Source organism: Heptranchias perlo, chromosome 18 (genome assembly GCF_035084215.1).
Source record: "Heptranchias perlo isolate sHepPer1 chromosome 18, sHepPer1.hap1, whole genome shotgun sequence".
Lineage (NCBI taxonomy): Eukaryota > Metazoa > Chordata > Chondrichthyes > Hexanchiformes > Hexanchidae > Heptranchias > Heptranchias perlo.
Window position 1 is genome coordinate 22,319,305 of NC_090342.1, and position 27,570 is coordinate 22,346,874.

General features: G+C 40.3%; 1 protein-coding gene across 4 annotated transcripts in view; it reads right to left on the reverse strand.

Moving 5' to 3' along the window:
* Positions 1-27,570, reverse strand: part of cped1 (cadherin-like and PC-esterase domain containing 1) — a 208,361-nt gene that overhangs the window by 98,164 nt on the left and 82,627 nt on the right. For all 4 annotated transcript variants that reach the window (XR_010966204.1, XM_067999518.1, XM_067999517.1 and 1 more), the window contains exons 9-15: positions 27,158-27,325; positions 25,646-25,750; positions 25,074-25,243; positions 24,075-24,136; positions 23,620-23,649; positions 15,070-15,256; positions 12,706-12,874 (exon numbers count right to left, since the gene is read on the reverse strand). Coding sequence is in view for 3 of the 4 variants with exons in the window: in XM_067999518.1 (XP_067855619.1) it covers positions 12,706-12,874; positions 15,070-15,256; positions 23,620-23,649; positions 24,075-24,136; positions 25,074-25,243; positions 25,646-25,750; positions 27,158-27,325 (891 nt within the window). In the remaining variant the exon portion in view is untranslated. The remainder of the gene's footprint in view (positions 1-12,705; positions 12,875-15,069; positions 15,257-23,619; positions 23,650-24,074; positions 24,137-25,073; positions 25,244-25,645; positions 25,751-27,157; positions 27,326-27,570) is intronic.

Sequence of the window (27,570 nt, forward strand, 5' to 3'; positions counted from 1 at the left end):
ACGTTACTATGTCGTAGTAACTTCCAGCTTTCTGAATCAGGATGATCACCCCATTTTGCATCAGACTTCTATACAGAGGACAAAATTAAATCAAAATGGGTAACCACACGCTGCACCATGCACTCTTTAATTAAAGCCAGAATATGCAGCAAGATTGGGTCAGAGGAAGGTATCAGGATTGGGTGAGGAGAGGATGTTTAGAAGCTGCTGTAATATATATGGGTGAAATTGAAACAGACACAAGGGGCTCAGGCAAGAAGGGAGTCTGGAACCAGGAAGAAACACAGAGTTGCTGCATAATTGGAATGAAATGGGTGATGTAGGATTGGGGCCCGGGTTAGAGTGGGCCACTTTATCCTGATACTATTTGGGAAGGGGAAGAGGTAGGGACACTGGGCTCTGGGATTACTGAGGGGAATTCTATGATCTGGGACCTATGTTTGTAATTTTTCCAAAATGAAAAAACATCGTTAGCCTAAATATTCTGCTCAGTTGTGATGCCAGTGAAAATGTAACTGGGAGGGATTTCTGTCTGTTACAAACATGTGCCCCTGACACCCACCAAATTTCAAGGATCAGGGAAATTTTAATAATTTCATGGGGCTTCCCAGCATTTGCTGAGGAGTCTGCCTGGCAGTGGGGGTGGAAATTGGCCATGGCAAGCCTCAGGGATCTGCCGCTGTGTGCTTTTTGTCCATTTAAACTTTAAATGTCCTTCTATTGTGCATAGCAATGATGGATTCTTGGGATTGTCTTATTTGACCCCAAGCTGAGCTTCCAACCCTAAGGCTTCTCCATTACAAAGACCATCTACTTCCACCTCTGTAACATCTTGCCCTATCTCGACCCAGCTGCTGCTGAAATCCATGCCTTTGTCACCTCCAGATTCAACTATTCCAATGCTCTCCTGGCCAGTCTCCATACTCCATCCTCTGTATACCTCAGCTCATCCACACCCTGCTAACCGTATCCCATGCTGCACCAAGATCACCATCACCCTTAACCTTGCTGTCTTACATTGGCTCCTGGACCCCCAATGCCTCTAATTTAAAATTATCTTCCTTCTGTTTAAATCCTTTCATGGCCTCACCTCTCCCTATCTCTAATCTCCTCCAGCCCTACAAACCCTCTGAACTCTCCATTCCTCTAACTCTGGCCTCCTGTGCATCTTCCCACTCCCCTCACCCAGTCATTGGGGGTTGTGCCTTCAAGCACCTAGGCCCACCATCTGGAATTCCATCTGTAATCTCTTCCTCTGCTCCACAACCCTCTCCTCCTTCAAGATGCTTCTTAAAACCTATCTTTTTGACCAAAGTTTTGGTCACAAATCCCAAACAGTGATTCCATCTGAATGACTCAAATATAAACTTTTTCCTTTCACTTAAAATTTGCCCCACTGAAATGTTGTTTCCACAACTTTACCACTCATAGAAAGGCATACCAATGTTTCCTTGGAATCCTGTAATATACATACTCTTTGACTAATTTATCTTTGGCATTTATTAAACTAAACCTGTTCAAATATGAATTATATGTCCAGCTCCCACTATTATAAACCCCTTCACTCATTCAACAGTTTTCAAAGTTTTGACTGACCGTGGTCGATTTTAACTCCTCCCCCTGGGCTCTCATCCCTCCTCCCCGTTCAAACAGACATCTGTCTACTTAGAACATACATCTAAATAAAGGTTAGCAAATGGGCCAAGGTTTGACCTATTTAAGAATCTAATATCAAATGTATGGTCAGGATTCAGATCTGATTGGATGGATTCTATTTAAAATATCCAGTTAACACTTGTGTGCAGCTCTACAAAATACCCACTTTTTTCAAATATACTTGTGCATGCACATGCACCCAACATGCAATTTACATGAACAGGTTTAAAATTGTAAAAATAGCTAGTGGGGAAACAATGGGGTGTGGAGGGAGGGGGAGGGGGGGTTGAAAATTGAGAGTAGCAAACAGGAGGATGGATATCAGGGCCTGAGCCTGTTCCCATAGTTTTTATTGGCAAACATCTATAATATCCCTAGGGTGAGACCTACCCTTGATATATACCTCATTGGCCCCAGTGCCATAAGAGAACTAGAGAGTTCAAGTTATTTGTATTGGTAAATGAAATCTAGATTCCAGATGAGTCTGATCTGTTTCTGTCAGTATGACTAAGGTTTGAGGGGGCCCAAACTTAACAAAAGCATTGTACATTACCGTGCAATCTGTATTCCATCCATTCCACACTGGATATCCAGCTGCATATTAAACCATTCTAAAGTAGTAGTTTGCTTGGGTGATTTTTAATTAAATGCTGTTTCGCAATATGTATTGATTGTACCAGTGAGGCTAACTTTAGCCAATGTTTGATCTCCACTGAGGTATGCAACTCAAAGGTGATATACTTTTAGTAAATAAGGTATGTGACCCTTCAGAACTGTGAAGAATTCACCGAGAATTCCTTCTCAGACATGAGGACACTCCCAAAACAAATGTAGGAGAGTGCCTCTACCCCCTGACATTTCCATCACTTATCAGGTACTTCAAGGCAAATTCTATCGAAGCGCACTGGAGCTATGGAAATTCTACAGAAATTTATAATTTGAATAAAACTTAGCAGAAAACATCTTGGCTGTAATGTGCGTGTTCTTCCGCAAAGCTAAAAAGAAAACAAAAACAATATGTAGTAAAAGGTCAGCAAGGGAAGTTTTCATAGATCACATGAGGAATGGTGGGTTCGATAGACACCCATCTCGACTGTCAAAGAAATGAATACCGCAGATGTACATTGATACTGTAAACCATCATGAAAATCAGACTGATAGTCCTCCCCCTCTAGAATTTCAAGAGGATTGATGTCTTGTAATCACGTGCATCTACTAAACACAATAGAAATTGATATTTCAGACACAGGACTGGATTTCTTTCTGATTAGTGGAGGGCGGGACTTCCAACTGCTCACATGATACTACCAGGAACCCACAGCATTTTCTTGGAGGGGGGCTTATTTAATATGCGGGGCAGGTTTACTGTGGTATCCTCACTTCTGACTGGTTAACTGCCTCTGAAAGGGAGGCAAATGTGGTTAAGCTGCAACATTTAAAAGATTGCAACTGATTAAAGGGCCAGAAGCACAATGATTGGAGGAAGAGAGAAAGAGCAGAAACATGCTTGCAACTGCAGAAAGATGAGCAGCATTGGGGCTGTCAGCAGTGGTAAGAGCCCCAGATTTTCAGATGAACCTGTAGAGGTGTTATTGGCAGAGATATGGGCAAATAGGGATCACCTCATTGGCACCTTTGAATGGAAGCTTCATAAGAAAGTGGTGCAGGCAGCATGAAGGGAGGTGTCACAGGTAGTCAGTGTCACTATGACTACCCCGTAAATGGCAACACAGTGCCAGAAATGGTTTAAAGACCTCACAAAGTTACTCAATGTAAATCAAGTCAAGAGTACCCATGCACATCTTGAGAGACTGCACAACACACCTACATACCCACCATGCCCCCACAGTGTAATTTAATTGATGGATGAATGTTCACAAAGGAACTCACACCCCACACACACTCCCCTATCCCACTGTTCCACGGTATCTTATGGCATACTCTGAAACCATATGTGGTTATGTTAAGAGTGAAAAATGAAGAGATTGATAGCATGCACTTGAAAGCATTCTCAGCATGGAATGTCTGCAGTCACCTGAGTAAAATTAGTCAATCAGTTGCCTTACTCAATCTGTATTCTCCTTACAAAGCAAAATATCATCAACTTTCAGCTACAAAGAAGTGCAATGAGGGGAGGAATAGCACCCATCAGGCCCATAAGCACCCACGAGTAGGAAGCGCTTGAACTCCTTGGCATACATGCCGAGGAGGCAGTAGGAGATCAGAAAATTGGAGGATAGTTACCAGGAACAGTTTGGTAATGGTATGGATCACCTTCATTGCTGTGAGTTGTTACTATCTTCAGAATTCTAAGGCCTCCTATCATTGCTTGGCCACTTCTTCGAAGTCACATGTAAGAATTCAACCTCCGTAAAATAGGTGCAGCACTGCTAAAGATGAGTGGTCGAAAGAGCAGCCTGGCAGCTTCACAGCAACCGCTTAGATAGCATCCTCCTTGATGGAGGAGCCTAGAGACCCAGATCCCAAGGTCCCAACTTTCAAAAGACAAATGGTCAAGGTGCATTATCTCATGTCCAGACAGTAGAGATGATTTCCTTGCATGTGGTGTCGTAAGTGGACAAGTTGGAGAAGTCCACCATCTGCATCTGCAATATATGCAGGAAGTTTGCCAGTCCTAAAGAATGGGGTAATCCAGGAGATATTTTGAGGTGATAAAGTATCAAAATGAGGAATTGTGGCTTTCATAGATTCCTCACAAGACACACTTAACAGCATCATAGCCAACCATTAGCCTAAATGAGCACACTCCATTATCAATGGGCTGCAAGGAGTAATCACAGATGTCTCTGGCTCACAGTATAAAAAGAAAGAAAGACTTACATTTATATAGCACCTTTCATGACCTCAGGGTGTTCTAAAGCGCTTTACAGCCAGTGAAGTACTTTTGAAGTGCAAAACATAATCAAGGAAACACGGCAGTCAAATTGAGTAATGCAAGGTCCCAAAAACAGCAACGAGATAATGACCAGATGATCTGTTTCAGCGATGTTGGTTGAAGGATAAATATTGGCCAGGACACCGGGAAGAACACCCCTGTTCTTCAAAATAGTGCCATGGGATCTTTTACATCCACCTGAGAGGGCAGACGGGGCCTCGGTCTAACGTCTTATCTGAAAGCTGGCACCTCCAAGAGTGCAGCACTCCCTCAGTACTGCACTGGAGAGTCAGCCTAGATATTGTGCTCAAGACTCTGGAGTGGGACTTTGAACCCACAACCTACTAACTCAGAGGCGAGAGTGCTACCCATTGAGTCACGGCTGACATCTTAGATGGTGGAGCTTCTGTACCTTCCTTCGAACCCCCTCTGATGCTAATACATGAAAGAGCTTTATACCAGGGTCCAACAACCGTTGCGAAAATCAAAAGTGGTGCAACAGAAGACAGGGCCAGGGCCAGCAGCTTCAACTAAATGAGTGACACCTCAGTCATTCTATCCACTGTGAACGGCAACACCAAAAGTGAGGATATTAGCTTCAAGCCAAATGAATGGCATTTCAGCAAGTGACTTAACACACAAAATCCATCCCACTAAATTATACATATGGGAATTACATTATCTGGAGTTTTTTCTTACATTCCTGTTGGCAAAAAAAGTACTGATTCATAAAGCACATTCTTTATGTGACCAAAAGCTGAAACCTAAATTCAAAAGAATGTTACTAAATTTATTACTTTCTTAAACAGATCAGACTCTTCAATTATTGTCTAATGAGATGCAGACATTAATGTCTGGCAAGAATTTTCTATACAATATTAACTCTTCCCTAACTGAATTAGGTATCTCTGTATGGCTGTTCTCAGTTCATAGAATTCAATCATGTTGGATAAAATTTAGTTTTGCTTGATTTAGCTTTGGAAAGACGGGAAGAAAAATTTCAGAATGTTCTCTTGGGAGATGAAGTGGGTTGGGTACAGTCCAGAGTGGAGTGGACTGCACGTGGTCAGTGGAAGGAGCAGGCTTATTGTGTTCCATGCTTTCTGTTATTTCATACTATAAATTCCATTGAGTTCACAAGCAACACTTCAACTATCTACCTGGTCAGTAACCATGTTTTTGCATTTGAATCATTCAATAACTAGAAGACAACGGATCTGTTTGTTTATGGGACAAAGTATATTTCAGTTGCACAGGGTCCACTAATTTTTTTTAAAGTATAGAAATTATGCATGGAAAACATTTATTTGCAAGTACATTCTTTCCATTGTTCTTTCCAAAATTCTAGTGATTGCACGTGGCTACAGTTTCCAGATTGGTTGCTAGGTGGGGTAACCTACTGCTTGTGCTATTTTATAGAAGTATATATCATGTCAGCAGAACCATATATTAGCAGAAAGATCAGAGGCTGAAGAACAGCCTGCAGCCTGTTGATTGCTGTACCAAATGAAGGAAGGTGAAAGGAGATGGATGATTAAACAAAAGGGAGGAAAATCAGAAAAAAAGATTAATAAATCGCAACAGTGATTATACTTTGGAAAAAGATTTCTAAAAACAAAAATTATGCTGTACAAAATAAAAGCAATAATAGAAGGAAACATTAAACTTTTGCTACATCTAACCTTATATGGCATTAGAATTGTGTTGCAGTGCCACCCTCTTCAGCAAAACAGTAGTACACTAAATTAACTCTTGTGCTAGCGCCTTCAGCAAGTTCTGTACTTCCCCTCCCCCTGACATTTTTTATATTTCCGTTCACACACTTTGACATTAATACTTAGTTTATCATAATATCGTTGCAAATATGCCAGCAGTACCATCATCACTGCAATATATCTATAATATATCAAATGTCCTGCGTTTATAAACGCACATTAACCTTACTTTCTGTGTCACGCTTTATATGTCAACATTTATAAAAGTTTCAACATCTTTTCACCCATTGCCAACCCACCCCTGAGAAAACTTACTTTTGTCTGTGGCATCATGCAACTCCTCTTCCAGTAGTCCCATGCTCAGAGACTCCACCTCCACAGTGCTCACACACTCCAGTAGCTCTCTCCCACCATGGCCAAATGCAACACTCTCCTCCCAGTGCCTTCATACTTCTCACAACTCTTCCAATGCAGTTATACCTCAGTACCCCTCTCTTGCTCCTATCAATTCCTGACACCCCCTTCCCAGTGCTCCCAAACACCAAAGCTACCCCTCCCAGTGCTCAACATCCTGAAACTCCCTCTTCTGGTTGTCTCAGACTCTTGCATTGTCCCAGTGCTCCCACACTCCATGACCCCTGCTGCCAAAACTCCTAGACTATCTTCCCAACACTACCAACCTACATGACCTACCAATTCCCCACTACTATTATACCCAATTTCTACAACCTAATTCCTATCCACCTGCAGCATTTTTGCTATCAACTTTCTTTAAGTTAAATTTAACATAATTAAACAAACTCTTAATAGTAATCAAAGCTACTGATTTACTCTTCCCATGCAAATATGTACCTAGTCATTGAGTTTGAGCCTGAACATATCACCAATACTCCTACAATACTCTGTAATAAAAATGCAATTTGACTTATTCAATCACCATAAAACAGTAACCCTGGTAAATAGCATAAACAACATATTCTGTCTCTTCGTGAACTATGCCACAGGAGATCTACTATTATTTGTAAAATATACACTTAAAAAAAATCTATACATTAAAAATATAACTTCTCTTCTGCCCATCTGCTTCCCATGCTCTCTTCCAAGGTCTCTTTTTACTATATTTCTCCATTCTCATTTATGTTTTATATTAATTTGATATCAATATTGGCTACTTCATTTTGCATTATTTCTCACCTATTTTGTTTTTAAGCAGTAAACTTACCTGCTTTCATTGTGCTTTTCTGACCTATCATCCTTTTTAAACTTGGAATCCCATCACTAAAAGTATACCTCTGATTATCTGACAACCTGTTCCAAAGGCCAATTTTCAGCCAAGTGAGAGACAACATTGAAGTTAGATTGTCCATATAAAATTTCTGACAGATATGTTCAGGCCAAAATAGATAGCACAAAGGAGTTACCAAGCTAACTCACTGGTGGCCCAGGCTAAGGGTGCAATAAAATGATTGTCCTCACCATTGGCAGCCTGAGGGTGAATAGTCTCTAAATAGAGCTGCATTCCTGGTGATATCAGCTTCAACTCAGGTTGATATTAAATATTGCGGAAACCTTTATGTGAAATGAAATTCAGTTGCATTATTATGGTAGCATTGATACAATTCTATTTCATTTTACACAGACGTGAAATGGAGTGTCTCACTCTGCTTTGCTGTGGAGTCAGATTAGGCCCTAACTCAACACTACAAAACTTTAGCATTGATTTGAAGTGAAACTGCTTTGTAGCAATGCTACTGTTGTAATGTAAATGCATTCTAAATAACTGGTTAGGCTTAAGCTCACAACAGCAACAAATTGCATTTATGTAGGGCCTTTAACATAATAAAACATTCCAATGTGCTTCACATGAGTGTTATCAAACAAAATTTGACACTGAGCCACATAAAGAAATATTCGGACAGGTGACCAAAAACTCAGTCAAAGAGGTAGGTTATAAAGGAGGAGAGAGAGGTAGAGGGGTGGAGAGGTTTAAGGAAGGAATTCCAGAACTTAGGGCTAGGCAGCTGAAGGCACAGTCACCAGTGGTGGGGCAATGGAAATTGGGGATGCGCAAGAGGCCAGAATTGGAGGAGCACAGAGGGTTTTGGGGCAGGAGGAGAGTTACAGAGATAGAGTGGGGCGAGGCCATGGAGGGATTTGAACACAAGGATAAGGATTATAAATTCGAGGTGCAGCCTAACTGGGAGCCAATGTATGTCAGTGAACACAGGGGTGATGGGTGAATGGGACATTGCGAGTTAGGATACTGGCAGCAGAGTTTTGGATGAGCTGAAGTTTACAGAGGATGGAAGATGAGAGGCCAGCCAAGAGAGCATTGGAATTGTTGAGTCTGGAGGTAATAGCTAATATGAAGTGCTATTCTACCCACAGTTAAGCAAACTGACTAAATTACTGTACCATTTTAATACTTCTTATTACATTTTGACTAGAACTAATGTCAGGACTGGAAACAAATCCAGCAGCAACAAACTTACTGATGAATGGCCTACATTTAACACCTGCTGACTAACACCAAGTAGTCTCTCGAGGTCCATCTAAATGTCAAACAAAATTTAGCTTCAAAAATTCCACCATAATGGCACTTGATCCTTGTACAACTATAAATACCATAGTTAAAGCTTCTGTTGGACTCTAGTTGAAAGAAATAGCATTACTGGAATTATTTAGAATAGCTCATTCAAGAACAATGTATCCTCAGATATCTCTTTCAGGGTTATCATTTAAGAAGAATCTTGATTTGAAAAATTGAAAGATTCTTGAGTAGTCAGGTTGTAAAATGTGAGAAAGCTTGGAAGAAATATGGTTGCGGTCAACTCACGACAAGTTTGTACAACTGTTGAGATGGACATTCACCCTGAAAAGCTATGAATATGGTCATCCAACATTGTTGTGACTCCTGAAAATGGGAATGCTAATGTGGTCCATCTCAGGAATAAATGTGGTTTGAGTCGGTGGCACTCAAGTATCAAATCTGAGGGTGGGGGTAGGGGGAAAGAAATGATTTGACAAAAATGGAGCATTTTTTACTAATATTTAGCATGGTAAGGGTTTCTTTAATTCTGTCATGGGATTAAAAATTATCTTCATTTGGAAAAGAATATTCCAGTTCACTTTGATGCAATTTTACCCAAATCAGTATTTGTATTCGGGCAGGTGCTCAAGGGAAGACCACGTCATGTAAACATCTTTTGGGATTTGTTCAAACATAAATTTGATTGGCAAACTTTTAAAAAAAAATGTAAGTTATCTAAATTCACTTCAGCCTGGTCACAAAGGTATTTATTAACCTGCCTTTTTCAAATCAGAGAGCCGCCTGCAGCCTTCAGAGAGGGTCAAGCCAGATAGCTTCTGTAGATGGCGAGAAAAAGGAATAGATCCACTATATTACTTATTTTGTAGTTTAACACAGCAGTTTTAAACTATTTATTATTTTCTATCTTACACGAGGAGCTAACCAAACTGAACAACTAATGAAAAGTATATGTGGTGTTACAGCTATTATTCACTCATCCTTTCACTGTTTAATAAGTTTGTTTGGCGGTTAGAGGCTAACACAAAATATTGTGCTGAATTTTGCTGTGAGTGGCGAACGAACGGCTAGACTTGCACTTGCCCATAGGCTTTCAATGAGCTTTTGCACAGCAAGTTCCTCTAAATGAGACAGCCAAAAAACAGCACCCTCTACAGGGCATCTGGGACCTGTTTGAACATGACAAACACTGGTGTAGCTCCTTAACCAATCAGATTGAAGCATTGTTAACAACAACACAGAGCCAGAACCAGGAAGTGTAAATTAGAATAATGAATTCAATGTCAAATCAGATACAGAAAGCGAAGTAAAGAGAGGGTAAAAAAGATTCGATTAAGAGACAGAGATAAAAGAGACAGAAAGAAAACATAAACAAAAAAAATTATTTAATTTTTTAAAAAATGTCTAATAACAATTAAAATCTGATGGAATGAGACTCCAGACTTGTAAAAGTTAATTTTCAGTGCCAGAGAAGTAGTTTGGCAGTAATGAAGACTTATCACACCTTTAAAAGGGTACTTAAACTTGAAATGACTTGACTTAACTTTTATTGGCGAGATTAGTCTGTATCTATCAGGTAAGTACAGGAACTTCGTGCCGTTCAATAAATGGGGAGCCAGACAGCGAGATGCCGTATTCACGCAGCTTTTGGAAAAGCATCGCATCTCGTACAGCAACTTCCACGTTCAACTGTGCATGTGCAGTTGCTGGAAGTTACTGTCTGATTGGCACATGAACAACAGTGAGCGCTGTTAGCCTCACTATTATTTTCACAGCAAAATCCGGCCCAGTGTATTATTTTGCCACATTTTGAAGACAAGGAGAATCACATGAAGCACAGGATAAAACCAGACGCTGAAATAAATTGAAGAGTGTTCTCTGTTTGCTCCCTGGGAATGCTACAAATTTACCAATATCTGGGCAAGTAAAAACACTCTCTCTGGGACAGAGGGAACTGCGGCTCACCTACAAGAATAGTCTGAATTACTGAAACCAAAAGTATCTAGAATAAAAATTCACTTCATTTCAATTAGACAACTACTGTATACAGAATGAATTGGCACTTGGCAAATGTTCCCTCTAACCTAACGTTCCATTAATGAGATGCTTGGTAACAAGCTTCTACAGTGTTCATTACTAATTTGGTTTACAAAAGGTTTCAGGATTTAAAAAACACTATACATGGGAAAAGCACAAGCAGCATAATTTGTTCCTCTTAGAAGCTGTGTTGCTATGAACTGCACACTTTTTAACTGAATGGCCTTGAACTTAATCCAGGATTACTCAAATGTACCAGAATTGTCAGTAGAAGGGAAACAACATCTCTTGCTTCTGTCTTTGTAACCATCAGCATGGTATCAGTTTGCACTGAAACTTGAATATCTAAATGGGATTAAACATAAAAGAAAACTGGAAAGAAAGACCCTGGACCCTGAATTTGAACTGATTTATACTGTGAGAAAAGGCCGCATTGCTGTCATTGACCTTTTCCTCCTGTGCACGATGCCAGTTGTGATTAGTCAAGTGTCTGAGGAAGCCTCTATCAATTCACGCTGTATTTACCCTTTTGCTACTGGAACAGGTGTTTGGTTACTGAGAGGACAAGCGTGGAACTTGTTGCTCACTGACTAACCAATCCTGCCAGTCTGTGCTACTTCCTCTGTGGGGGAAGAAAATGAACCCAGTGCTGAGATTTAGCATAAGCAAAATGATATAGTAACTGCTAAGACACTGCTGTCAGTGGAAGCTTTCATCACTGCCTACATACAAATTACATTAAAAAAAATGTAGCATTCATTTTCAGTCTCAAGAAACAAAGCAGCTTTCCAAACACATACAACGCTTGGTCCAAACTTGAATTGTTCAAAATTATATATAAAAAACCCTTGAAAGTCTAACAGTTACCATTTTTGTATGAGGTAAAAAATTTAATTTTCAATATACTATTTACATAGAAGGGTTGCTGTGGTTTGAATAAAGAGCTAGAGTACTTACATTAATCATCCACCAGAAAATTTGTATCACTATGGCAAAATCTATAACTTTTCAGTAAGACCAGGAAGAAATACTGAGCAGTTTCTATGCTCATGTATAGAATCACAAGACAGCTATCCCTTGAAAAGAATAATCACAGCTAACAATAATCTAGAACATTTTCCAAAGGTGGAGAAAGGAAAATATTATAGGTACACAATAACAGTTGCACTACAGACTTACATAATTTTAATTGAGTTATAACTAGACATTTGCAAAAGTTACTCATTCATATATTTATCCAGAATTTGGGTCTCTTTAAACAAACGTTGAAGGCATGAAAAAAATTAAAAATGGAGGAAGCAATAGCACTGATGGTAATGTGTGCTGTTTGACACACCTACAGTATATTCAAAACAAACATGCAACTTGATAATTTAAAGAACCTTTTTAAATTCATTTTTCTCCCATTTTGTTTTAATTTACTTCTTTCTAAGACTCTTACAGCGTATATTATTCTCTTGCAGAAAGGGTAGACAGAAAGATAGCAAATGCTGCTTCATAATCAGACTTTAGGGAAGAGTGATTCTGGATGACTTTTCTGATTTTCCAACTATTTATCCTCCAAAGCTGTTAGCCCCTGCTTAGAACCAGCTCCTGATGTCATAGGAAAAAAATCAGGAATCTATTACACAAGAATCACAGATGCAAACTCATTCTACCAATACTACAACACAGTGCTACCCTTCACAGATTCACTTCTCTGCAGTATAACTGAAGAGCCTTGCTTACTCTTTTTCTATAATTCTCAAGGACTTTGTGTATTCATTTCAAATTCTAAATACTATTTAATGGTTCACTTCATCTAAATCATGGTTAAAGATAACAATTGGTCAAAAGCACATCAAAATGGTTACCTGCACAAAACTGCACATTATACTCCCATCAAACTCAGGCTGACTGGGCCGGCTATGACGGTAAACATTGACAGTGTAAGTTGCTATAATAGAAGGTTTGGTGCGAGACTCATGTGATACCAGAATGTGGATTCTGTTGTTTCCGAGGCCGAGAGGATAATTGGCAATGCTGAGGTTAAAAAAAAGATTAAAATTAACTTGTGCAATATGCTGGAACCTGCAGCTTCATCTCACAGTAGAAACATTAATTATAGAACTATGGATGCAATGCAGTATAAGGACAAAATTAAACCGTGTTTTAAAACTTACAGTTGTTCATTATAAAGTTTAGTTGTGTAAAACAATCATGCAATACTGTCACAATTTTAAGACAGTTATTTTTATAAAACAGCAAAGAAAGAACAGTGATTTAAAACAAAACAAAATGGATTAAAGCATCTCTTTGAGTTTTGCACTTGTTCCTGCCAAAGGAAGTGAAATAACCCTTTGTATGTTTAATGATTCATTGTGTAGATAACACCATATTCTACTTTTCATTCTATTATTCTACTTTTTAGACAAGCACATCAGCCTTACTAACAGAGAAAGTTATTCTTTTGTGCTACATGGGTAAAGTTTCCCAGCATATTTATTGTTAGATGAGAGAAATATCTTGGGCTTTGATTTGCTGTTTGTGGACTAATTGGGCTCGATTTTCCTCTGGGCAGAGAGCAAAGGAAAAGAGAGCAGAATTGGGAAATGAAGCTACCACCATGTTCCCAGTCCGACCTCAATTTCCCTCTGCCTGCTGGGAGGGCAGGCAGATGCCCCTTCCCTGCCTGCTGCAGTCAAATGCCGGCAGGGCCTGGAAACCACCCCATTTCCCTGCTTACCTCTGCCAACCTCAGTGACAGCCAGGAGATAGGTGGCGGTAGACCCTGGTGTTGTGATGGGGTAAGCACTCAAAATCACTGGATGGAGTGGGCTAGTAGCAATGTCCTATGCCTCCACACGTCCCAAAAAAACAACCGTTTTAGGCCTCGATCTTGACTTGAGGAAGAGGAGAAGCAGCAGCAGCCGCAACAACCAGGAAGAACTGCAGGTGGGTCTGTTAGAACACAGCAGCTGCTCGTAGAAGGCCTTACCCAATCCACAGGGTCTATGGACCAAGACTCACTTTTCTAGATATGACTGAGGAGATCTGCATCAGGAGGATGCTCTTTACCAGGCAAGCTGTTGTTGATCTATGCAGCCTCCTGCAACAGGACCTGCTGCCTGCTGGCCCAGGTGCCCATATTTTGCCAGTGGCTTTCAAAGTCACTACTACCCTTAACTTCTTTGACTCAGGTGACTTTCAAGCTGTTTCAAGGGATATCACCCACATCTCCCAGTCTGCAGTGCACAATTTCATCAAGCAGGTCACCAATGCCCTATCTGCTAGGGCCAACCAATACAACACCTTTCCCATGGACTCCAACGCTCAAAGTGAGAGATCTGAGATTTTCAGCAGTGGTTGACTTCTCTTGTGTCCAGGCATTATAGATTACACTCATGTAGTCATCAAGACACCAGAAGATGAGCCAGCAGCTTTCGTCAACAGTATGGGCTATCACTCAATTAATGTCCAACTGGGCTGTGATCACCGCAGAAGGATCATGGAAGTTTGTACTAGTTTTGCAGGCAGCTATCATCCTGCAACACTCATCCATCTCCCCACTATTCCATTCTTCCAGGAATTTAACAGGATGGCTGCTTGGGGACAAGGGCTATACTACTGGCACATGGCTGATGACACTCTTCCACAACCTCACCATGCCTGAACAGCTCAGGTACAATCACAGCCATAGCAGCACCAGGAACATCACTGAGTACACTATAGGACTATTGTAGTAAAGGTTCAGGTACCTGGATAGGTCTCACAAGTGATTCATAACAAGTCATAACAAGTGGCTCACTACAATATGCCCCATGCATAAGCAATTGCATCCTTGAAATGTGCTGTGTATTGCACAACCTGGCCATACAGAGGGGTATTCAGTTGAAGGAGGCAGAACAACAGGAAGAGTCATCATCTGACGGGGAAGAATTGAATGAAGGTGAGGGAAATGCAGAAGAAGGAGGGTGAGCATAACAGATTGCAGCCAGAGAGGCCAGTGATCAGTTGATAGAACTGCACTTCCGGTGACCTGATCATTCCGCTCCCCTGAAAGGTTACCCCCTTTAAAGTGATAATTCCATTGCTATTCTTGTGCATCTATTTTAGAAATATATTTGTATATTGTTAGATGAATAACATTACTCAAATTTATCATTTCATATAATAACATTATGAAAGATCAGATGATTCTATATTTGAAAACTTCCTCTTTGTAATCAGAGGTTTACCTGGGTCCTTTTTTCTCATCCAGGTGCACCTGGCAATGGCAGTTGGCTGCTTCTGCTCTGATCTTCACTATCACCACATCAAAAGGCACTTCAGAATAGTATACTTTGATCTTTGGCGTAAAGATAGGATTCAAGTTCAACTGTGGGCTAGTGAGGATGTGAGTAATGTACGCCAGAGTATGCTTAGCTGTTTAAAAGAGAAAGAAAAAGTAAACTAATTAACACAATTAAACACTCACAAAGAAAAAAAAACTATAGTTGTTTAGCTTGGTATTTGCAATTAGGTCAGGGTAAATTCCATCGAACCAGGTAAAAGAATAATAGTTTACAGTAGAGTCACTCAGTATTAGTTGATGTCCTTTAGTAACTGTCTATGTCACAACACAACAACGTTTACCTGAATTTCACTTCTTCTATTATCTTAAACAGTGAACTGATTTGAGGCATTAAGATCAGTTCTTTTAAAAAAAAAGTACAGGTTACAAAAGAATTGCCCCGAAAATTCCCAGGTGTTCCGTCAGTGTCTCACTGTAACTCTGGTGGGAGACTGGCGGAAGCCCCCAAAAACAGTGGAGACCTGGTTGCATCAGTTTTTGGGAGTTTTCTGTTTGCCTTTTAAGAGATGGAACCTCCATCCTTCCCTTACAAGGCAAATGATGGCAAAGGGCACAGCCTGGAACAGGTACTCTACACCGGGAGCTCCTGTTCCTCAGGCACAGTTGGGATGCAACATGTCAATAGAGGCCAGTACGCCGTGTGAGGAATACTGGCCTCCAGCAGGGCAGATATGGGTCCCACTGGTTGGGTCCTGAACTCCTGAAGACGATGTTTTTTTCCCCTTTTTTTTAATAAAGAGAATCTTTTGACAGATGAGCCCTTTCCCAAGGCTCTGAGGGGAAGCATGATAAGGGGGCATCAGCAAACCCCCCAACTCCCTCCCCCCACCCCCCAGGAATTTCCAGCTACATTGAGCAGGCGGGCACTGGGGATGCACGTGAAGTGGCAATTGCCACATGCCCACCTGTCGCATGGTAATGAGATGCCCTCCCGCTGACCCCGCAAACTCTGTTCTGGTCAGTGCTGGAGACCAACAGCAGGCTTGGGCCCGTGGGTTTTTGGTCCCGTTAATTTGAATGTAAAAATCAAATCTTCTTGTTCATTCAATACCCCTCTCAAAAAATAGCGTGTGGCTACCCTTTGTGCCAGTAAACCAAATGCTGCATTTTCGGAACAAAGGGCCAAATCCAATTTGAATAGATAACGGTCAGCTATTTCACTGGCATAAACTCATGTATGGGTTTAATGGCAATGTCTCCCAGCAAAGCATTGCTATCATGCCTTTTTATGACCCAATAGGATTTCAAATTTGTACTACTATCCAGTGAAAGGGACTTGATATTGTCACAGTTGAGTATGCGGTTGTTTTGTTAAAACTTCAAACAAATCTTCCTAAGAACTATTATTCAGTACTGTAAAATGAGCTTTTCGGTGAACAGTAAACCAGTGATTGGGTTAAACTTACAAACCAGCATGCAAAAAGAGATACCATGTGTATGTGGCAATAGAGCAGATCAGCGGCTGGGTATTTTGCGGCAAGGGCTGACCTCCTGACTCTCAAAAGCTTTTCCACCACCTATAAAGTGCATGTCAGGAGTGCGATGGAATTCTCTCCACTTTCCTGGATGGTGCAGCTGCAACAACACTCAAAGAAGCTCGACACCATCCCGAACAAAGTAGTCCACTTGATTGGCACTCACCCAATAGCCTAAACACCACCCACCCCCCCTCCACTACGGGGGCACCATAGCTGCAGTGTGTACTATCTACAGGAAACACTCTGGAAACTTGCCAAGGCTTCTTCGGCAGCACCACCCAAAGCCGCGACCTCTATAACCCAGAAGGACAAGGGCAGCAGGTGCACGGAAATATCATCACCTCCAAGTCACGCACCATCCTGACTGGGATATATATCGCTGTTCCTTCATCGTCTCTGGGTCAAATTCCTGGAACTCCCTACCTAACAGCATTGTGGGAGCACCTTCAGTAAACAAACTGCAGCAGTTCAAGAAGGCAACTCACCACCATTTTCTTAAGGGCAACTAGGATAGGCAATAAATGCCTGCCTTGTCAGTGACACCCACATCCCAAGAATGAATTTAAAAAAATTAAGTGCATGAGATTAAGAAAGCCAGCTAGATTTTTGTGCACCCATAACTCATCGAGAATATAACTCTCAATTTTATGAGGCTCCACCAGTAGTACAGAGTGTCACTGGCAGTGAGGTGAGTTGAAATATTGGACTCCTGACAGTTTTTGGGGCTAAGAGGTGGCTGCAGGCATGTGAGCCTCATTTAAATAGAATAGTTATAGAAATTGAATCTCACATTGAATTTCATGAATTCCATTGAGACAGTGCCTCGAGTGCACCCCTTGCCCATATAAAATGAGTGTAGGACAAGAAAACAGTATTAAATCTCCGAAAGCAAGATTACAGCTGTTGATCCTGAATCATTGAATCTTGCAGGTGACATCAGCAAGATAAGCCATTCTGCTGTTCATTGCTGTAGAAAGCAAGTGACTGATGCTATATTTGCCAGGGAAAATACAGTTATCATTTTTCTAGTGTAAAGGAGACACCAATTGGAGACAACACAGAAATGTCATTGTCTGGCATTCCAAAGAGTCCAAAGGGGTCATAAATGGAACCCATGTGGCTCTTGGTGATCTACACATTGACCCCACTGCATACATCAACGGAAAGATGTACCATTATAAACGTGCAGGTGGTTTCAGACCATAGAAATGTTATCCTGCATGTTAATGCACATTACGCGGGGAACATCCATGATGATTTCATTATGCTTCAGTCAGCAGCACCTGGATTATTTGACGTTCTGAGAGAATGAATGGATGGCTGATGGCTCCAATTAGAAATCCTCATATAGAAGCAGAGTACGGATACAATGAGCCACCACCAGAGTTTCTGTGGATAACATTATGGGGATGGTGAAGCAACAATTCCATTGCTCAGATCATTTAGAAATGGTAATGCTTCAAAAGCCAGGTCAAAGACTTCAAAACAAATTGGTCTGCTGCATGATGCACAATTTTGCCACACATGGGGAAGAGAAAGAATATGAAGTGAAAGGCCACAAGAATGTGACGGCAACATGAATGGAGATGACATACAGGTAGGGTGAATGGGGCAGAAATAGGTGAGTGACAACTACTTCCAGTAATGGACCCCTCCTGCACTGTGATTCACCTGATGTTCCTTCCTTAAACTCATTAGACTAGAAATTGGATAGCGCTGGCCTGCCAGTGCGAACTGGGCACAGGGAACGATCCATGCGCCGCAACGGGCAGGCCCATGGCACACCCGATATTGGGCTCGGGCCTCATTTAAATGAGACCGGCGGGCTGCGCGCATATGCTGGGTGCCCTGGACACCTCTTTTTCTGCCTTTGCCAATAAGATGGGCGGTGCACTTCCAGCGCCGAACATGCGTGCACATGCCGCCCACCATACAGAAGAGAAATATTTCCATTGGGGTCACACTATAAATGGATGAAGAGTGAGCAGGTATGCAAAAGGTGGTATACTTACCTTGGCACTTCTCCAGATACCAGAAAATGTTTTCCTCATTTTCTCCAAAACAATAGTTACTGGAGACTGCATTTACTCTCTGTCATCTCTCTCCATGGAGTTTGTACCTTCATCTTCACAAGAGATAGTTTTCTGTCCAAACAGAGCCAAATTCCTTTGTCACATAATCTGCAGCAGGACCTTCAAGGCAAGGCATCATCAGCAAAGGAGGCTGTTTTGCTCAAATTACTCCTTGCAGTGATATCCTCACACAGCAAATGGTCTCCCCTTCAAGGGCCAAAATAGTCCTTTAAGAACTGCTGGATTTTTGCCAATAGAACAGCTGGCCATGTATCTTGTGTGCAGGGAGTCTCTTCTAATGAAGGTGAGGGGTTTGCCTCACAAAAGTAAGGCCAACATTCCCTGCTGTCCGAGTAGGTGCGCTCACTCTATGGACAAGTCTCGTAAAATTGAGGCTACAATCTGCTAAAATACTCTTTTTTTTGTACACATTAGTGCTGCAGTCAGTAATGAATTATGTGTAGGACCTGCACCAACTGTTCATGTAAGGTTCACATTAGGCACGTGTGCTTAAAAGCACAAAATGGCATAAGTCCCGTTCATTTAGCAAATAAATTACCAATGTTCATGTACAATTCCTTAGTTTTACTTCAGATTGCTGCTAAGACAATGCAACAATCTTATCGCAAAAACTACTGGAAAGTCACTAGAAAGTCAATAAATTAGAATGGCACAAATCTACCTGAAAATCTCAGTGAAATGTTCCTGCCATCATGTACTGTTGCTGAGGATTATTACTGACCTGACCTATACAGATTCTATTGCTGCATGAATGGGGTCATTGTATAAAAGGCTATAAACGTGTGTTGTGTAGCAGACACTGATCAGCGTGACCATTTGTTGATTTATTAGACTCCAGATCAACCAGTTTTCAAAAAGCCAGAAATGCCCCTTTTACATTAGAAATACAAGGCAATAACTTTTTAAATTGCTTTGGAGAATAACAGATAAGAAAGAGTGATTATAGGGAACTAATCTCATTGAGAGTTCAGATGAGGTCATAAACCGTGACAGCTAAGCTTGAATGGTTTATATCTATTAACTGAACACTGTGGGGAGATTATGGTTTTGTAACCACTCTAATATATCAGTTACTATACAGTGCAATATCAGTTTTATTTATTTCCGGTCTTTGTTTTGGACAGTGGTGGTTATCATAAGAGTCACTGACAGTGAAGATGTGCCATATGATGGCTTCATTGCTTCATAGCATTGTCACCACCAATAGCCATGATTTCAGTGGCAGAGCTGAAATGTAAATGAGGTGGCAGCTCTGATGACTCTGGAGGATTTCCTAAAGAGAAGGGGTTCATTGATGCCTATTAGAGATAGCAGCACTCCCATTGGCAAATAAAAATGACTATCATCTTTTCCAGCCAAAATGAGATAACCTTAGCCTACTAGGACAAGGCAGTGATTTGTTTTCTGCTCAATTCCCAATACCGGCCGATCCTAGTCATTGGGAGGGCCTGGCAACCAGAAATAAAGCAATAAACATTAATTTTTAAAAGATCTGCATGTAAGAATATAAGATAAGAACATAAGAAATAGCAGCAGGAGTAGGCTATGCGGCCCCTCGAGCCTGCTCTGCCATTCAATCGGATCATGACAGATCCTCAACCTCAACTCCATTTTCCTGCCTGATCCCCATATCTCTTGATTTCCCTAGAGTCCTAAAATCTATCTATGTCAGCCTTAATATATTCAATGACTCAGCATCCACAGCCCTCTGGGGTAGAGAATTCCAAAGTTTCACAACCCTCTGAGTGAAGAAATTCCTCCTCATCTCAGTCTTAAATGGCCGACCCCTTATCCTGCGACTATGCCCTCTAGTGCTAGACTCTCCATCCTGGGGAAACAACCTCTCAGCATCTACCCTGTCAAGCCCCCTCAGAATCTTATATGTTTCAATGAGCTTACCTCTCATTCTTCCAAATTCCAGATAGTATAGGCCCATTCTACTCAACCTCTCCTCATAGGACAACCCTCTCATCCCAGGAATTAATCTAGTGAACCTTCGTTGTACCGCCTCTAAGGCAAGTATATCGTTCCTTAGATAAGGAGACCAAAACTGTATGCAGTATTCCAGGTGAGGTCTCACCAAAGCCCTGTACAATTGTAGTAAAACTTCCTTACTCTTCTAGTCCAACCTCCTTGCAATAAAGGCCAACATGCCATTTGCTTTCCTAATTGCCTGCAGTACCTGCATGCTAACTTTTTGTGTTTCTTGTACCAGGACACCCAAGTCTCTTTGGACCAACATTTAATAGTTTCTCACCATTTAAAAAATATTCTGTTTTTCTATTCTTCCAACCAAAGTGAATAACCTCACATTTCCCCTCATTATACTCCATCTGCCACCTTCTTGCCCACTCACTTAACCTGTCTATATCCCGTTGCAGACTCGTTGTGTCCTCCTCACAGCTTATTTTCCCATCTAGCTTTGTATCGTAAGCAAACTTGGGTACATTACACTTAGTCCCTTCATCCAAATCATTAATCCAAGCACCGATCCTTGTAGTACCCCACTAGTTATAGCCTGCCAACCTGAAAATGATCCGTTTATCCCTACTCTCTGTTTTCTGTCCATTAACCAATCCTCTATCCATGCCAATATGTTACCCCCAACCCCATGAGCCCTTATCTTGCGTGACAACCTTTTATGTAGCACCTTATTGAATGCCTTTTGAAAATCTAAATATGCTACATCCACTGGTTCCCCTTTATCTACCTTGCTAGTTACATCCTCAAAAAACTCTATTCAGTTGTTTGTCAGTTGTTACAATGTTAAGGAATTCATCACACAATATTAATTCCATACTGGGAGCTTGAGGTATTATACTATCAAGAAGTGGTACTGTGATGCCTACGCTCTCGGTACTGTGGAATGGAATGAATGGACTTTCTACAGTGTGGAATGCACTGTCGGAGGCAGTGGAAGCAGATTACATGAAAATATTTAAGAGAGCATTCGGTAGATATTTGAGGGATTGAGTGATTGAGAAGTATTAGTTTTTGGGACTGGTCAGAAGGACAGCAGTGTCTTTTTGGTCCTGTACTTTCCTATGTTCTTCTTGAAATGGTTCTGTAATAGAAGCCTAGAAATTGCTGTCAGCAAAAAGCAATTTATTTGCCAGCTATCTCGGGAGTCCATCATTTTGCCCCATTCCCACCCGTTATATGCCTGTCGGGAATTTAGAGTAGCATTTTTGAGCTGGTGGTGTGCTATAGCAACCATACTGTACATTACTTTGTTATGCTAATTCTTACAAAATTTCTTGTTAAGAGGACAGCCTCAAAATTCCAATCATCACACTAAATGTGCTAAATCAACTCATGTGAACTGAGTGTTGCACTTGAGGCATATTCTTGCAAGTTGATAATCAGAACAAAAATGCTGCAGTTTCACACTGTTTGTGCATTCAGAAAGCTCATTATAATGGTGATTCTTTCAGTGTTGCTGTCACTTGAATTAGTAGAGGATAATGAGTAGGAGTAGAAAAAGGCTTCCAGAGATGTCAAATGGCACCAAAGCAGCATTATCTGCACCTGCCAACATACTTTTCATCATATTTAGAGGTCCAAGCATGATTGCCTGGCAATGACTGAAGAGCGCTGCCTTTGCAGGCTCAGTTTTCACAGGAGGCAGCTATGAAGTTGTCTCATCTTCTTCAGAAAGACCTGCAGACAACCTTGAACATAAGAGTACAGTGGCTATTATGGCACCCACATCCATTAATTTTATGCCTCTAGCTTATCCAGACTAACGTAGGAGATATCAGCAGTGTCAGCCAACTTGCTGTTCATAGATGCAGGTAATGGAAACCTTACTCAGGTGGAAAAAAGTCATCTTCTTTTCCAATAACCAGTAAGAGCAGCATGACAGAGCAAGCTAAATTCTATTAGACTGAAAGCTTTCTGGAAGTGCAGGAGATGATTGGTGGCACCCATCTGGCCATGTAGACCCCTTAACTGCAATGCAATGGCTTAATGAAAGAAAGGGGTTCTACTTCCTCAAGATGCAGCTGGTTAATCACACAATATTATGTAGATCAATACTCATTCTCCAGGCAGCATCCGCAATATTTTAATTTTGCACCAATCATATGTGCCAGGCTTATTTAAAGATGAAAGGAGACTGTGAAGATGGCTACTTGAGGGCAAGGCTACCCTCTTCAACCCTTGCTAATGACGATCTTGCGGCAGCCACGGACAGAGGCAGAGCAGGTATACAATGAAGCCCATGCAACCACCCAGATCATTACTGACATACCATTGGCATCTTAAAGCAGTGACTTCAATTGGACAGATCTAGCAGTGCTCTACAGTACAACACCCCAAAGGTCTCCAACATCTTTTCTGACTGTTACATACTCCATAACTTTGCAATATAAAAAGGCCGATCCGTGGCGGAGGAGGAAGTCAATCTGAAATTAAAGTCAGAGCAGGAGGTAGACGCTAACCAGTGCGGCCAGGAAAGCTAATGTGCCAGATGCTCATCCAAGATACGTTTAAGTTCCTGAACTACCCCTTTAAGGAAATCTCCTGACCATATTTTGTGATCGTTGAATTTCAGGTACAAGCGCTTAATGTTGTCAAACTACATTCCATTGCATGCTATTTTCAGGCAGATGTTCACCTGCTAAAAGTAAATGGGTTAAACCTGCCTAAAAATACTGCACAAGGCAATGTAGAATGGGCACATTAAATGTTCATATATGAACTTTGCCGATCAGAAAATATACTCAACTGTGTTTGCTCTCTTGCATCACCCAACTTCCCCAACGTCAAATGAATATAAAAATATATTTACTAGAAAATGATCAAAGATGCTGTGAATTAATTAAATTGTTAATTGAACAGTAATTCAGGAACAAACTTTACCTGTACTGCAGTTTTTTTGTCTGTACTGACCTGCATAAAAGAAACATTAAATATTAGTAAAAATTAAAAGAATAATTCGTAAAATGTAATATTTAAACCAGTTTCTCTTTAGTTTCCATAAAATATTTATGGGATAAATAGAATCAAATTTTAAATAACCATATAAAAGAAATCTGAAACAAGGTATTCAAATAATTAAAAATGTATTTCTAATCGCTTCTTTCTGAGGCACAATATACATTTTATGGTTGTGTATATTCTTGTAATTCTGCTTTGCAACATTCTGCTGTATACAAAAGATTTTTGAAGATGCTTTTTCATCTCATCATTTGAAAGGAAGTGCAATACCTCTTGTTCAAATATATATGACCATTCAGAATTAATTACATATTTTGAATTTAAAATTTGTATGTTATCAGTAAATTATATCTATTGAAAATTAATTAATGCCTTACCCATCTTGCTGTTGTTGTCAAACTTTTCAAATGTATGAAAAGGTATTGCTAGAGATGGCTCCCTATTAGGAAAATGAACACAGTATAAGAAAATCAGATGACCAGCTTCATGGCTAATAATATAAGTAGATCTGCTGCTCATCTCTCATATTCTCATTGTTACACATCTCTCCAGTAATTGTGATAAAGATACCTGGGGAAACAATTGAACGGTGATGTTTCAAGAAACTATTGACACTTTGATGCAACCTGCCTTTGAGCTCTTTTCTCACCTGAGTGCAATAAGGTTGGTGTCTAGGATCAAACTGATTTGTACATAAAGTACATAATAGTGCTACTAAATCAGACATGACAACTTGAGCACCTTTAGCACTGCAATCCCTCAGAAATGTTCTCATGCCAGTACAATGGTAAAACACTAAAATCACATTGTTATTAATGCTGTTCCTGTACTTACACCTGAGCAGGGCATGAATATCCATTTGTCATTCAAGTAGTTCGAGCATCACCCAAGAAGGAATAAAATCCATTAGCTTTAATTCAAAAATATCACAACTATAGAACATACTCAATTATAAGATGAACAAAATATAAGAAACCTTCTTACTTTACAGCCAAAATCATGTGGTAGGATAAAGTGAAGCAAGAGGCTAGCAGTGGTTATAGTGGAGCAGGAGACCAGCACTGGATAATGTGGAGCAGGAAGTCAGTCAGTGAAGGCTGAATACTGTACTAGTTTATTGTATGTACCATGCAATAGTTTTGCCACAGAATCACAAGTACACAGTCAGCAAGAACAGCACTCGACGTTCCCATTCCACTTTATCCAATGAGGGTCTTCTACTCCATGCTTATAAGATGACCCCCTCAGACACACTGTAGCCTAAACAGTGGTAAAAATTATTTAAATTATACACAAGTATGTAAGATCTATGTTGCTCTTCTCAATAGTACAATTAAAATCTTAAAATAAATATTCCAGAAATCTAATTTACATACCATGTGAAATGATTCAAACTCTTCTGTAAGTTCAGTGCTTGGAACTGGTCACGTAGCTCTGAAAATAGCAGATGCATCTCCAGAACAGAATTTGTTTTGGATGTGTGATCAAAATTGTGATAAAGTGCATATAATATCCTTTGGTACTCTGGATTAATGGATGGATAAAGCTGTAGAAAAAGGACATTTTATAATTAAAAGCAAGAATATTTTAATCATGAAACAATAAGAATGTTTAACATTTTTTATTGTCATTCTCAAATATGACTTCTGTGCACATTAATTTTAAAAATACATGATCATCTGCAGATCAGAGAGATGAATAAAAATGAACTTAAATATTTGATCAAATAATTGGGTTTTTGGTTATGACTGTAGGAAAGGATTCAAATTTAAACAATCAAATAAAATGATGAGATTTTCACAAATGTCTCAGCAGATTAAATTGTAATAGAGTATTAGATATATTAAGGGGATTTTTAAGGTGAAATTCTCCAATTTTTATTAAACCAAATCATTTTGATCTTAGACATCAACATGACCTTAGCTAAATGTTCTATCAATTTACATACCAATTCAAATTTTCCTTGGCTTTTGAATTCCTTTTGAAAATTAATTAAGGCAGTTAGATCTCTTGAAGTCAGACAAAGCTCATGTTTTTGGAAGCAGCTGTGATTCTGCAATTAAAATAAACTGATGAAGAGAACTCAGTAACAGCACAAGAAGCTAACTTGATATAAATGAATGCAGCTACAGCTAATATATATTTACACAACTGTTCAGTACTAATTATTTCTGTAGTTTCAAATATGAAAAGTATATGATTTGAGGCTTTTGAGAGAATTGCAGTTCAAGCATCAAATTCTAGAATCTCCCTTAAGTATTTGCCTGTAAAGTTGATGTATGTGCACTGTACTCAAAGAAGGCTAACATTTACTAGATACTTTCCTTAAGGGCTCTGAATGATGCAGCCTATGACAAATGAATATCGAGGTGATGGGCTGGGGATGTGCAATTTCCCATTATGTGATCCCAGTGTGTGCTTGGAACATTGAAGTGGAAAATCTCCCCTTAAGTACCCAGTTATGCACCAAGGAGCACAATAGAGGATATACTTTTAACAGTGGTACAAGTGGGCACCCATGCTAGGTGCTCATGCTGTTATTGAATGGGGAAAAGCAGAGCTGCAAGCATGCCTTTCTACTGATAGAAAAGGGGGGTGGAATACATTTTTGTTTTATTAAGCGACCTACGGGCAACTGTGGAGGGTCACTTGAGTTTCTTAGAACTTTAAACATAAGCTACAAAAGCCGGCGGAGGATTTTTTGGGGCAGATTTGAGGTGAGCCATAACTTCTGCCCGCCGCATGGATGCGCCCCTGACCTCAGCTCACTTTCCAGAATGAGGGGCATTTACATATTTTGGGTGGGTGCCTGCACCATTTACAATGCAACTGGGGTGCCTGCCTCTGGTGGGGAGGGTGGAAAATTGCTGCGGTGCCTTGCCATAGAGTAAGAGGCTCAACTTTGATATTTAAAACATTAAAAAGATTCCCCATAATTCAAAAGCACAGTTTCCCTTCTGTAATCGATTGCCCTATAATAGCCTTTTGCATTTTGAATCCCCCCCAGTGGCCCATAGCAACAATATTCAAGAAATGCACAGGTGCCCAATATTGCTAGGAAAATAGGTCGTATGACATAGTTCCTTCATTACCTGATGCCATAATACACGAGAAACTGTTTCCATTTGTGGGTGAATCCAGAACAAGGGGCATAAATATAAGATAGCCACTAACAGATCAAATAAAGAATTTAGAGGAATTTCTTTACACAGAGAGTGGTGAGAATGTGGAATTTGCTGCCACATGGAGTGGTTGAAGCAGATAGCATTGATGTGCTTAAGGGGAGGCTTGATGCAAACAAAAGGGAAAAGGGAATAGAGGGATGCAGGGGGGCAGGGTGGGAAGAGGCTCATTTGGAGTACAAGCACTGGCATAGATCATTGGGCTGGCCGGCCTGTTTCTGTGCTGTGGATTCTATGTAACAGAATAATATGATCTAAACACAGCTTCAAAATCTTACCTTCAATCTTACAGATCGATGTATATTTTCTAAAGCTTCATATATTTCACCCACTACAGAAGTGCCAGATAACAGTAACTCGAAAGTATCTTCCAGTATGAAATCCTTAGTGATGCGATCTGCAAAAGCAATGCTGTCATCCGCTTCAAAGACAGGCTGTTGGTGTACCTAAGCAAAAGAATGTTAATTACAGCTCTTAATTCATCAATCTCTTTAAAGCCCTTCACAGGACAAATATATAGTCAAATTAATTGAATAGGTTTACATTCCTGACCCTTTTACTCACATAAAGGCCATGCTATCATAAAATAAAGGTGCCTGATGTACTGTGTGCCAGATCCATGATCAATTTGAATAAAGTATTCATATAAGCTGAAACCAAATTGATTCAAATATAAAATTCTCAAATTTTC